Source organism: Lycorma delicatula, chromosome 12 (assembly GCF_047948215.1).
Source record: "Lycorma delicatula isolate Av1 chromosome 12, ASM4794821v1, whole genome shotgun sequence".
NCBI classification, from domain to species: Eukaryota; Metazoa; Arthropoda; class Insecta; order Hemiptera; family Fulgoridae; genus Lycorma; species Lycorma delicatula.
The window spans coordinates 3208460-3222308 of record NC_134466.1 but is presented as its reverse complement, the minus strand read 5'-3'; the positions used below and the strand labels follow the sequence as shown (position 1 = coordinate 3222308).

The 13849-nt window shown below is 33.2% G+C and overlaps 1 protein-coding gene across 2 annotated transcripts in view; it reads left to right on the top strand.

The window, feature by feature from the left end:
- LOC142332716 (methionine aminopeptidase 2-like) overlaps positions 1–13849 on the top strand; it is a 54217-nt gene that overhangs the window by 37722 nt on the left and 2646 nt on the right. Inside the window, exons 7-10 of one of the 2 annotated variants that reach the window (XM_075379302.1) lie at positions 1137–1231; positions 3548–3689; positions 5879–6053; positions 12687–12817. In XM_075379302.1, the coding sequence (XP_075235417.1) occupies positions 1137–1231; positions 3548–3689; positions 5879–6053; positions 12687–12817 (543 nt within the window). The remainder of the gene's footprint in view (positions 1–1136; positions 1232–3547; positions 3690–5878; positions 6054–12686; positions 12818–13849) is intronic. The other variant, XM_075379303.1, reaches the window with a different exon arrangement.

Sequence of the window (13849 nt, the reverse complement as noted above, 5' to 3'; positions counted from 1 at the left end):
GATTTTCCTTAATTTAATACCGAATAAAATTTTGAGGTCTTTCATTTTTTATTACAAAAAAAATATGAAGGTAATTTGATTGAGTAGTTTTGAAAGTATGTATTTAAAATATACTTTTTAAGATACGAGGGCTATTCAGAAAGTAAGGAATGTTTTGGAATTTTAAAAAAACCAAGTACAAGAAAAACTTTTTATTATATACATGTGAAAGAGGGACTAAAATACTACTTTTCAACATAATCACCATATAAATTCATGCGCTTAATAGCGGTGGACTAGGTTTGAAATTCATGTGTCATAGAATTCTGCCGCCTGTGATCTCAACCGCTCAGTGACGCACCCATCTTGCACAAAATTTATGGTAGCCTAGCTTCTGTGAAACAATTTCAAACAATAAAGTCTGTGAAAGTTGTGAGAAACATAGAGAAAGCTCAGTTATTGTTAAACGGCGGTTTTCACGAATCTTTTTGTCAACTTTAGAGACCAGATCGTCAGTCACAATGCTCGGACATCCACTCTTCTCTTTATCGTGAACGTTTGTTCGGCCATTTTTAAACTGAATGATCCACTCTTCTCTTTATCGTGAACCTTTGTTCGGCCATTTTTAAACTGAATGCACCACTTCCTGACAGAACTTTCACTTATTACATTGTTCCCACACACAGTTCCCGATGAATTTCTATTGGTTTTAAGTTTTTTGCCGACAAAAAACAAATCGCAGACCGCACCTCACAATTGGCAGGATTTTCGATTGCAGCACACATTTCAAATTTGTATATAAAAAAAAAGGCCAGTGCGGAGATGTTCCTGTTGTCACGGCTGGACGCTGACTGAGGTGCCGAGCACGAGCACACCAATATATATGCGATTGGCGTGCACCTGGCGGCGTCAGGTGGAAACGTTCCTTACTTTCTGAATAGCCCTCGTATTTAAGAAACCAAAAATATATCTTCAAAGAGGTTATGAAGATATCAGCCATTTTAGCAAGGTTTTATTGTATTTATTTAATAAGTTTTGTTTTCGATAAAGTAATTTTTTTAAATGCAATTGCATAAAAATTTGAATGTTTTGGTTTCCATTTTTGTAGTATAATAAAAATAACAGAAGTCTATTATTATTATTTTTTTTTTTTTAAGGTCGTATTATCGATTGTGCTTGGACTTTGTCATTCAACCCGAAATATGATAAATTGATTGAAGCCGTTAGAGATGCGACTAATACTGGCATCAAGGTAATATTTATTTCTTTCTAATTTTTACTTTCCCAGGAGTATACTTGTATTTTATAATTATTGATTCTTTATACTATGTAATTGAGAAAATTTTCTCTAATCGGGTCAAATTTTTTACATCAGGATATTTGCAAACTTTAATATTTTATGTCCTCTAATAAAAAAACAATTTTAGTATTGAAAGATTCTGGAGGATTATATATATATTATTATTATTATTATTATTATTATTATGCTTTTACGGCCAACATGGGACCACTTAAGTCAATTTTAGTTGGATCTTTTCTGAGAAAGCGTGTTATTTTACTCTTCCGAGCTGCCCAGTATTTCTTCATCCGTTCAGATCTTGCTTTCTTTTCTTCATCCGTAAACACCATGTTCGTTGTATTTTGTCTTTTGTTTAAATCTAATGTTTTTGTCTTTTAGCTTTGTAATTTTTCCAATTTTATTCTGTAGGTCAGTCAGGGAAATTCCCAATTCTTTCATATCTTCTCTTCTTTGATCCATCCTACTTCTAGCTTTTGGAACCAGAGCTTTTCAATGATATTTCTTGACAGTCTTGTTTCCGATGTCCTTATGAGATGACCAAAGAAAGAGATTTTTTTTTCCCGCATAGTATCAGTAACAGGCTCTATTTCTCGATACACCACCTCATTTGGCACAATCCACCGTCGGCCTTCTTTTTGGTGTTTTTTATTGATACACGTTCTGACAATTCTCCTCTCTATTTTCAGAATTTTTTCAATTCGGTTTTTCTGAGTGATTTTGAAAAGGCTCTCGCTTCCGTAGGTGACTTCTGGCTGTACTGCAGTTTTATAATGTTTAAGTTTTGTTTTAGAAAAAAGGGATTTTTTGTTATATGTTGACCAAGTTAATTTTTGGGATTTAATCATTTTATTTGTCCTGTTTTGCCATGTCACTTTTTCATTTAAATTATAAGTTATTATTTCCCCTAGATATTTAAATTGTTTTACTATTTTAATTTTCTGATTGTTTATCGTAATGTGCTCTATTACCAGAGGATCTATGGCCATTAGTTCAGTTTTTTCAAAAGAGATATGAAGCCCTATCTTTTGTGCTAGGTTTTGATTTGTGTTTTGGCTTCTTGAATATTATTTGCTAAAAGAGCGAGGTCATCTGCAAATCCTAGGCAATTTAGTGTGATAGAGTTTTTCTTAGTACCCATTTTTATATTTTTGGGATTTATTTCATACCATTTTCTCATGACAAATTCGAGGACGCAGTTAAAAAGGAGTGGTGAGAGGCCATCTCCTTGCCTCAATCCAGTTTTTATGTAGAAGGGTTGAGAGAGTTCACCTCTGAATTTCACTCTGGACTGGGTATTGGTTAAAGTTAATTTTATCATGTTTACGAGTTTAGGGTGAAGGCCCAGGTTTCTCAGAATATTCAGCATGGATGGTCGGTGTATACAATCATAGGCCCTTTTAAAGTCGACGAAGGTGATTATTAGTTGTTTTTTCCGTCTTTTATATAAGTCCATCATAAGTTTTAGGGATATTATTTGCTCCGGGCAACCTCTCCATGGCCTAAATCCCCCTTGGTATTCCCCAAGTTCCAGTTCAAGTTGGTCTTTGCATCGGTTGTATATGATTCTCGACAGGATTTTGTATGTGCAATCCAGGAGAGATATGCCTCTAGTTTTCCGGATTAGTTTTATCCCCTTTTTTATGTAATGGATGAATGAAGGCTGTGGTCCAGTGTTCTGGAAGTTTTTCTTCGTTCCATATTTTCACGAGGCATAGACGTAGGGAAGTTTTGACTGAATAAACTGATGAGTGTTTCCAGAGTTCTGCGAAAAGCTGGTCTTCTCCGCTTGCTTTGTAGTTTTTTATTTCATTTAAGGCTGTGAGAACTTCTTGAATTGTTGGCGGGTTGATATTTACCGGTGAAGTTTTAACTGGAGTTTCAGTGTCAATCTCAAAATTTTCCTCTACAGAGCATTGTTTCCATTAATTTGCACTCCCTACATGTTCTTCATATTAGTTATTATACTCCTGCTATGTACTGAAATTGTGGATAATTATTAAACTATCCTTGTATACTCACTTAGCAGCAAATTTGTTAATATATATATTTTTTCCTTAAATTATAGTATTTTTTCAGATTTTTCTTTTTGTTTCGTTATCATTAAAGTTTCAAAGCAATGGAAGTAGACAGCATCTTCATCACAGTTATGTTATTTTTTCAAACTGCTGGTATAATAGTAGCAGTCTTTATAAGTTGTAATTTATTCCTTTAAAATTTAAAGTAATCCAGTTTCCATGATTAATTACATTATTTTCTGTTTTATTTTAGGCTGCTGGAATTGATGTTCAGTTATGTGAAGTGGGTGCTGCTGTACAGGAAGTTATGGAGTCATATGAAGTCGAATTGGATGGCAAAACATATCGTGTCAAATCGATTCGTAATCTCAATGGCCACTCCATTTCACCATATCGTTAGTATTTACATTATAGTTTTATTTTAGTTTTTTTTTTTTTTATTATTTATTAAATGCCATTCGTTATTAGTACAGTTTATACTTTTTAATTCTATGTCATTGATGGTCATAGTAAATGTTAGCGGTGATAGTTTTTTACATTGCTAAAAATTACACCTTTGAAAGTTTACTGACCGTGCAGCAAAACTTTCTTGTGGTTTTTTGCACATTTAATGTTTCCAGCAAATGTTATTTGGAGATGAGCTGGGTGTTAAATTTTTATTGGAGATGGCATTTTTTTTGTGGTTGATTAGAATTGTTTTATTGTATCTGTAAAGAAAATATTAATAAAATTAAATGTAATTATCAAATATATTTTTTTACATTAATATAAAGCCACTTGTAAAAGATATTTTATGGGAAAAATTATTTTAAATAACTTTACAAACTTGTAATGGTAAAAAAATTCACCTTTTTTTTTAATTTTTTGAAGGAAAAAACCAAATATTTTAGCAAAAATACATATTCATCAATCATTTACAAACTGTAATTTCATTACACGCCCGGCTTTCGTTGTGCTTGTTGCTGGAATTTATTCATTCGCTTGAATGAATAAATTCCAGTCCATTATAAGTCATTACAGTCATTACATTATAAGTCCAATTACAGCTACGTGTGACCAGGATTTAAACCCATAATCTTCTGGAATGAATGACCGAGATGCTACTGCTTCACCATAGAGGTTGCCAGAAATAGTTTATTTATAAGTAGAAGGGCAACAGATTGTTGTGATCGTTTATGATTATGATGTAATATTTATAATAATAATGTTATGCATGGGAAAACTGTGAGAGATAGATTAGTGTTGTATATTTGGATTGACTGTCATAAAATTCTTAAAAAAAAAGCCCAATTGAATTGCAAAATGATGATTTATAATGTTTTTGGATTGGAAAGAATTTTTGCTGATAAGATTAAAATTTTTATATTGTAGAATGTAACTGTCAGAAGTTCTTGGTGGAATGCCTAAAATAGCTTGAGGATGCTCGCTAAAGAGTTACTTTTCTTTATGTCAAAGCATGACGCTGTTTCACAAGTAAAAAATAAGGTTTTACTCATGTAGAACCAAACGAGGAATTTTTTACCAACTCCCTTTCAGCAGAGATTCAGATCAGAGTGTCTACTATCACTTCATCGAGATGACAACCAATTGGCTTTAATTACTAACTGTTGAAACCAATTCAAGAATGATGATAATAACTAATTTAGTACCCTGTTCAGGGAATAATGAAACAGATTCATTACAGGTACTGTAGTGAAAAATCAATCATTAATTTTTTTTTGCCTGCATGAAGAACAAACCCTGAATAAATTTAGTATTTTATTGGTTTTTACCAAATTTTTTCAGCCATACATCTTTTTATTAAAAAAATTATTCAGTTTGTTGTTAAATGCTCTAAATTTTTTTTTATGTTAATTTTAAAACTCTTCAGTCATGATTTTTGATTTTATTACATTCACTTAAATACTGATTTTATGTACGATTAAAAAAATATTTTCTAAAAATTGGCAGGATTTTTATCTGAAGGGAAGAAGTTAATTTTTTTTTTTGAAAATGTTTTAATAAAAACTAGGAAAGAGGCATATATACTTTAATGAATTAATACTTGATGTGGCTGATGTACAATCATGAATCCAAAAAAAGAGGAGTCCCAGAGGCAGTCAATGGTCAATCTCCCCCTTAATAATACAAAGGAATGTATTATTTCTTCAAGTTTTGGTATTATCAACTTAGAGAACATAGTGGGGGGTTTGTCAGGATTGTGTTCACAGAACTGATATGAGGAAGAATTGTTCAACGATAAGAGTAATGAGCGACGGTAAGAGAGGAACAATTTAACTGTTATCTTAATTTTTACTACCTTTTACCCAGTGTTGCTTAATTAAACCAGTCACAAAATTATTAATTTTTGTATTAACTGAATGGTTTAGATGGATTTCTGATTAGATGAATATACTCAGTTTTATAAACCATTCAATTTAAGTTACATAATGAAATTTTTATTTGTAATGAAGAGAAGTAGAATTTTTATAAAATGACAGAATCAGAGAATCATAAATTGAGAGAGGAAAGAGAGTGTTAGGAGTGGTTGAGATAAATGCTGTATTAGCCAAATAAATTATTTTTCTTTTTTTTTTTTATTTAGGTATCCACGCCGGTAAGACTGTTCCCATTGTGAAGGGTGGTGAAGCCACAGTAATGGAGGAAAATGAGTTTTACGCGATAGAAACTTTTGGCTCGACTGGACGTGGTCAAGTACATAACGATATGGATGTTTCACATTATATGAAAAACTTTGATGCCGGTTACATACCTTTAAGGTAATACTCTTAAAAATTTTTTTGTATAAATTTGATTAATTGTTAACATTTTTATTTTTCTGGCTGTGTAGTTATATTGTTTTGTATGGACTGATTTAGAAGATATTCAGCAATTATTTTTGTATAAGGGAAATCGATGCTGTTTAATTTTGATCACAGTCAGTGAAGGAGGAAGCAAGGGAGTAAAAATCTGGTTGCTGTATCTCAAAATTTCACTGTGTATAAATTTTTTACACTTTATATAAATATATACATATACTGAGTGATATTTAACTATGGAAACAGCTTTATACTGCACATCTTAGAAATACAGAGTGTCCCATATAAAACGCAATCCATCATCCATGAAATTTCAAAAGTCAAGCTTACTCCCCTACTCGTTACTGAAATGGACTCGTCCAACATCTGAACTTCGTGGCGACGCAGTAGAACACTACCGATAGTAACAACAATGCGACGATCATAATGGTCAGTGTATTGCTAGAGACAAGATGGTGTTTTCGCTAGATGAATGTGTTTTCATTGTCGAGTCATACTTCAGTACGAAATCAGCGGTTGCAGTGCAAGATTTGTTTCGCCATAAGTACCCGGATAAACCGGCTCCTAACAAAACATCAGTGTTAAGGTTAGTTGCAAAATTTAAAGAGACCGGTTCTGTTAATAACAAGGAACACAAAAGATCTGCGTCCGTATTGAATACTCAAAAAATACTTATCATTTTTCAACTCAAGTCACATTCTCAAACTGATTAGTTGATTTCATTACATTACTATTTCTCGTCAATTGTGCATTTGGGCAATTTCATTTAGTTCTGAGGGCCAGTATAAAATATCTATTATAAATATCTGATTTTTTTGCTTGATTCTGATTACATATCATTGATGTTTATTAATTTTGGTTACAATGTATGGGTTTACAACTGCCATGGGTCATTCCATAATTCTTTACTTGCATGCTTGCATTCTCTAATGTTCTATTTAATTTTCTCAGGAAAGTTATGAAGCTCCGCTAGCTTTTTTTAAAGATTCTCATATCTCCAATTTTCATTTTAGATCATCAATATAATTTTTACTTTTTTTTACACTACCGATTTTATTTTAATCAATCTTCCTCTCATAATTTGTCTCAGCCAGTTTTTTCTGAATTGCTTTGAATGAGTTTCTACTCTTGTTAATTCTTCATGTTACCTTTTCATTTTGTCTGCCCATTTGTTAGTTTTCTTTTCACCTCTTCCTGGCCAATATTAAAATCGTTCAATTTTTTTTCTTAGTGTCCATATTTCACATCCATTTAGAAGTACATTTCTTCTTATTTTGAAATGTTAACTCCATTTTATGGTGTGATAACCATTTCTTTCTATCAAACGCTTTAGGCACTACTATTCTTTGTTTCGTTCTCTCTTTTTTCCTTTTTTCACTGTTGTAATTTTCTATTAACAGTATATGTATGTTTTATTTATTCAATTTACCATTTTTTGTCCTGAGATTCATCGTCTTATTATTGCCTTTTATTTTTCATTAATTTTCTTTTCTCGATATTTATTTTTATTCCGTATTATATTATAAATCTTGTAATTTTAAAATCATGTGTTTGAATATTTTTGATCATATCTTTAACAATGTGTGTATCAATTAAAATCTGTTACAGGCAGTATTATTTCTTACTCTTTTTCATTTGTTAAACCATTCAGTTTGAGCTGCTTTTTTCCTTTGTCAAACCACTCGGTTTGAGCATCCTTTACTCTTATTACTTTCTTATTCGGGTATAATCTGTAAATAATCTTCACAACAGTTCTGTTTTTTCGGTGTGAAATGCTTTAATAAAATTCTAAGCTTGTCACCATTTTTAAATACATAACATTATTATGCTTATGTACATTCCCTTCTTAAGTGTATCATCCCTTGAGTCTTCCTCAAAAGGTAGAACAAGTTTTCAAAATACAAAAATTGGCTGTTTGGTGCCCATAAATCTTTGAATTATGTAGACTGTATTTTGTAAAATGTTTATTTATCTGTTTTTTTACGTTCATGAATGTGCAATCTTTGCTAAAAAGAATAGTCGTAGCTGGGAAAGTCATGCAACACTTTGCCATCTTTTATATATATACTAGCTGTACCCGCCACGCTTCGCTGTGGCACATTGTGGTTGCATGGATGAGAAATGGGAAACAAAAAAAGCATACGTTTCCTAGAAGTTAAATTTTGCAATACTTGTGGATATACAATATTTTTTGTTTTTCCACTGTCTGCGTAGATATAAAGGTTATCTGGTTTGCCGACTCGAGAACACGCACATATAGTTGTCCATGTGAGAAGCAATCCGCATCTAAATTTAAACCACACAATTCTAAAGATTGACCTTGAGCTTTATTGATTGTGATTGCAAATGCCAATCGAATTGGGAATTGCAATCTTTTAAATTGAAATGGTGTATCGGTCAGGATCATGGGTATTCGAGGAATGAGGACATCTTCACCTTTGAAAGGTCCCGTTAAAATCGTTGCTTCCACTACGTTATTCATCAATTTCTTAACTGCAAGTCGCGTGCCGTTGTAGAGTTTTGGCTGATTAATATTCCGCAACAGGATAATTGGCACACCTATTTTCAATTTTAATATGTGTGGTGGCATCCCTGGCAGATCAAGTGAATTTAAAAATTCCGTTGGATAATTAACTACTTCATCTGCTTCCACAACGATGTCTATCGACTTATATGCAATTTCCTCACTTTGAATGCTGGATTGAAAAACATTATTAAGTTGATAAACATCTTTATTCTTTGCGGCAAGGATAGCTCGTTCACTGAGCCGATCGTGATTTCTATGATTAGTTTGAATATCAGGAAATACTTTTTCGATCAGTTCTTCTTTCGATGTTACTAAATTACAAAAATTATCAGGAAATGATATTCGTCTAGACGTCTCATCGACTGGCAGTTGTCCGTTTCCAACGCCCAGTAACTGTCGTGAGAATACCTCAGCTGATGGATCGTTCTGCAACTGGACACGCATATTCGTTGTTGACTGCAATGTACATACATGTCGCCACAGTGTTGAAATTTTCAGGCAAGCATTTATTTCGTCTACTGGTGTCGATCGAGAAATTACAGGCAATCTTTGCCTAAAATCTCCTGTGAGCAATATCAAAGCATTCCCGAACGGTTGAACGTTTCCACGCAAATCTCGTAACGATCAAGAGCTTTAGCGATTTTTTATGTGCCATCGTGCATTCATCCCAAACAGTGAGTTTACATTTTTGTAATACTTTTCCCATACAGGATGCTTTGGAAATATTGCATGCAGGAGTCTCGATGATTTGCATGTTTAATGGCAACTTCAGAGCTGAATGCGCAGTCCTTCCACCTGGTAACAATGTTGCAGCTATTCCAGACGAAGCAAGAGCTATGGCTATGCCATTTTTTGATCGAACCATTGCTAGAATCAATCTAATGAGGAATGATTTCCCAGTTCCTCCTGGCGCATCCAAGAAGAAGGTCCCCCCAGCTCCGTCATTTATCAGTTGCATTATGCGATCGTAAATGCCTATCTGTTCATGTAATTTGGGAATGTTTGATCGGACATATGACTGAAGATCACCGATATTGTAACTCTGTTCACGGCGTAAATCCACATCAAATGAAGCAATCTCAGCTCGGGTGGGTGCTGGCATTCCCATTGACTAAGAACTTTATTTGCATTAGCTAAGCACTTGTCTTCAATATTTATCAATGCTTTGTTGTAAGTGCCTTCTGTAAATTCAGACAAAAGTGAATATTTAACCTAACAAAGGATTTTTTGGTCATTATGTAGGGATATTATTTTCTGTATTTGGTTATTTTGACTTTTTTTGTTTGCATAGTCTTAAGTCTATCTGGGCTATAAGAAAGTTGGGTGTTTTAATTTATTTACTGTAAGTCATCCTTCTTGGTGGCTTTTTCTTTTTGTTTTGGTGTTTTTTTTTTTAATAAAATACTGATGTTTTAGCTGTTATTTAACAGCTAAAACAATAATTCAAAGAAATTTGATACTTAATCAGTTGTGATTTTGTTTACATTGGCAACGACCATGCGGGCTCTTTGTGATTGGTCGTTGTGTTTGACATCGGCCATCTTGCATTGATCTGATTGGTTTTCCTTTGTTTACATTTCCAAATTAAAAATAGATGAAAACAATCTTTGATGTGGGTTATATATTGTGATAAAATTTGAGCTCAATCGGTGCAGAACATTTTGAGTTTTTGAAGCGTACACAAATGAACTTAACATTTTTATATATATATATCAAGCAAATGCCGAATAAATCAAGGTTTCTTTTTTTATCTGTGGAGTAGTATTTCTACGAGGTCTGTTCAGAAAGTAACCCAATTTAATGTTTTTAATCTTTATTATTAATTTTACAGATGATTGGTTTTTGTCTTCTTCAAAGTATTCATCTCTCTTACTAATACACTTTTTCCAGCGGTGTTTCCACTTCGCCAAGCAGTTCTGGGATAGCTTCATTTTAAATGGCCTTTAAGGTCCATGACGAATTTGCTGTAATGTCATCAATAGTCTTAAACCTTTCATCGCCGATTTTAATTTCAGAAATAAGAGAAAAATAATTTGACCAGCAGGGAGGCAGATGGAGGACAGTTGTCTGATTTTTGGCACAAAACTGAGTGTGCGGGCGCGCATTGTGTTGAAGGAACCATGAGTTGTCTTACCACAGCTCTGGTCCCTTTCTGCGGATTTTTTTCACGTAACCATTGTAAAATACTTTGATAGTATGCCCATGCCCGGTTCACTGTTTCACATTGAGGCAAGAATTCAAAATGCACAGTTCCGTTAAAATCAAAAAAACAGAGAGCATTACTTTGACATTGGATTGAAATTGACATGCTTTCTTAGGGCGTGGAGATTCTTTGTCAATCCATTGTGATGATTGAACTTTTTGTCTCAATATCGTAGCTGTAAACCCAGCTTTCATCTCCTGTTATGATCCATTGCATGAATATTTCATCGTCATCTGCTTGTTCAAGAAGTTGCTGCCAAACATCTACTCGATGTCCTTTTTTGTTGTCATCAAATGAACAAACTGTACTGCAACTCGATGCGTGTTAAATTTTTCACTCATAATGTTATGGCATTATCCAATCAAGATGCTTTAACCTCTTGTGCAAGTTCTCTGACAGTCAATCGGCGATTTGCACGCACCAGGTAGTTGATTTTCTGAATGCAGGTGTCATCATCAGTTGAAGTCCAAGGCCTTCTTGGTCGATGACCACCTTCAATTGACTGATGACCATTTTTAATCGTGAAAACTGTTCGTAACATTGTGTACACCCAAAGTGTCATCTCTGTAAGCTTGTTTCGAAAGTTGAAACTTTTCTGTAAAAGTTTTCCCCAGTTTCATGCAAAATTTTATATTGTATCCATTGCTCCCAAAAATTGCACATTACAAAAATCGTTTTACTAACACTTAAAAACGTTGCACTCAAATAATAATAACGTGAAAATTAAATGAGATACCAATAATCCAAGAACATGTGGTTGCAGAGGAGCTTATGCAGAATAACAGTGCTGCCAACCACAGTCACTAAATATCTGTTGGCGCATAATTAAAATGGTTGGTTATTTTCTGAACGGATCTCGTATACTCATTCCTAATGTGAGCTAAATAATATATTATTATGTAAACATCAGAATAAAAGATCTATTTGTATATTTCACCGGTAGTTCTTGTGAAATTAATTTCATCGTTGTTTGTATATGTCTTTTATCAGAATTTAAATTCTGTTAAAAACAACTTAATTCTGTTGTTGTTCCAATAAATTAAGAAAATTTATGTTATTCTTTATTTCATTTTATAGTTTTGCATGTTTTTATTTATTTAACTTCTTTTTTTTAATGAGCATGTTTTTATTTATTTGACTTCTTTTTTTTAATGAATTTGGCCGACAACCACATGAAGCAACATTTTGCATTCTTTTTTCTGATCAGACGTTTTCTTTTTTCCTGTTGGAAATCCTCGAAATATTGTAACAGTTTTCTGATCGTAATCTTATACTATTTCTTCAGGTTTTTTCATTTCTTTTAGGCCTTTTTGCACTGAAGTTTATTGAATTCTGTTCTTTTTGTTGTAAATATGATTGAAGATTTGTTTTGTGAACCTGCTATTCGTTCTTATTAAGTGGCCAAAGAATTTGGTTCTTTTTTTCTGATGGAATCTGATGTTTTCTCAGTTTGATTGTATTTGTAAATGCATAAATACGTGTAAATACTCATATTTATTACTTCTAAATATTTGTTTTCATCTATTTTTATTGGTCCCAAGATTTTCCTTTCTTTATTAATATTGGATTTATTTCACCTGATTTCAAACTAAAGGTATGTTCTTATGCATTTAGGCCTTCCAGCTTGGTTATTATATTGCAATGCCTGATATCGGTTTTTATTGAGATGCCTTTTTTATGTAAATATCTTTTGTTGGTAGGCCAAATTCTTTTTTCTCATTCTTCTTTGATCAGCTTCTTTCTCTAAACCATGATTTAGATTATTTCCCCAAGATATTTAAGTTTATTGACTTTGTTGATTTTTCCTTTTTTTGTATTTAGGGACTTAATTTATTTATCGTTACTTTTTTTTTATTTGTTCTAGATTGGGATCATCAAGAAGTTTACTGAATACCATCAATACTCATTTTGGTACTTTAGCATTTTGTAAAAGATGGTTGGACAGAGTCGGATGTACTAAATATCAGATGGCACTTAAATATCTTTGCGAAAAAGGTATTTCTTTTTTTTTATACAGAGTTATCATAAAAGAATGGTGCAGTTTTGAACATGGTTTAAATTAAAACTAAATTACAGTTTGTTTTTTATTTTTCAAATTTGTCGTCTCAAACATTTTTTTACATAATTAATAAATTTCAATATGTGCACCCTTAGTCGCTTGACAAATGTCCAAACTATACTCGACTTCTCTCCAAACATTAGTTAACATTTCTTCCTTAATGGTTGTCATCGCTTCATTAATCCTGTTTTTTAAGCGGTTTAGGTCGCAAATTTTTTTGTGTATAAACAACGCAAGATGTACCCCCGCAAGAGAAAATCGCAAGGTGTCAGGTCTGGAAGCCAAAGTACGGGTCCTTGCCAGCCTATCCATCGATCTCTTTCGTTCAAAGTGTCCATAACCGGTGCATTGAAGTGCGGGGGAAGCACCATCTTGTTGGAAATGAAGTCGATGAATGTTTTCGAGTTCACCCGGCTGAGGAAAGCAATAATCTGTTAACATGTCAAGGTACACGACTCCATTAACTGTTTTTTCGGCAAAGAAGCAAGGCCCTATTACATGATTTTCATCACACCACACCAAACATTAACTTTAGGCAAATCGCGTTGTTTCTCGATAATTGCGTGTGGGTTTTCAGAGCTTCGTATTTGTGGATTGTGTCTGTTAACACATCCATTCACGTGGAATGTAGCTTCGTCTGTAAAAATTATATCGTCTAAAAATGGTTCGTTTTCAATCATTCTTGTACGACATTTGAACAGCGAAATTGGAACGTTTTACACCATTTCAGGTTTCAATTCCTGCAGTATCTGGATTTTATAAGCATGTAAATTTGGTTTTTTACGTAAAACTTTGTGAACTGTTGATTTTGGAATACCTAATTTGACGCTTCAACAGGGGATGGACTTCCCAGCACTTCTAATTGCCGATCATCTAATTATTCACCCGTTTCGTCCGGTACACTCGGTCTGCCGGTTGATTTCTGTTTCTTAACCGATCCGGTTTCTTCAAATCGTTTGAACCGACGC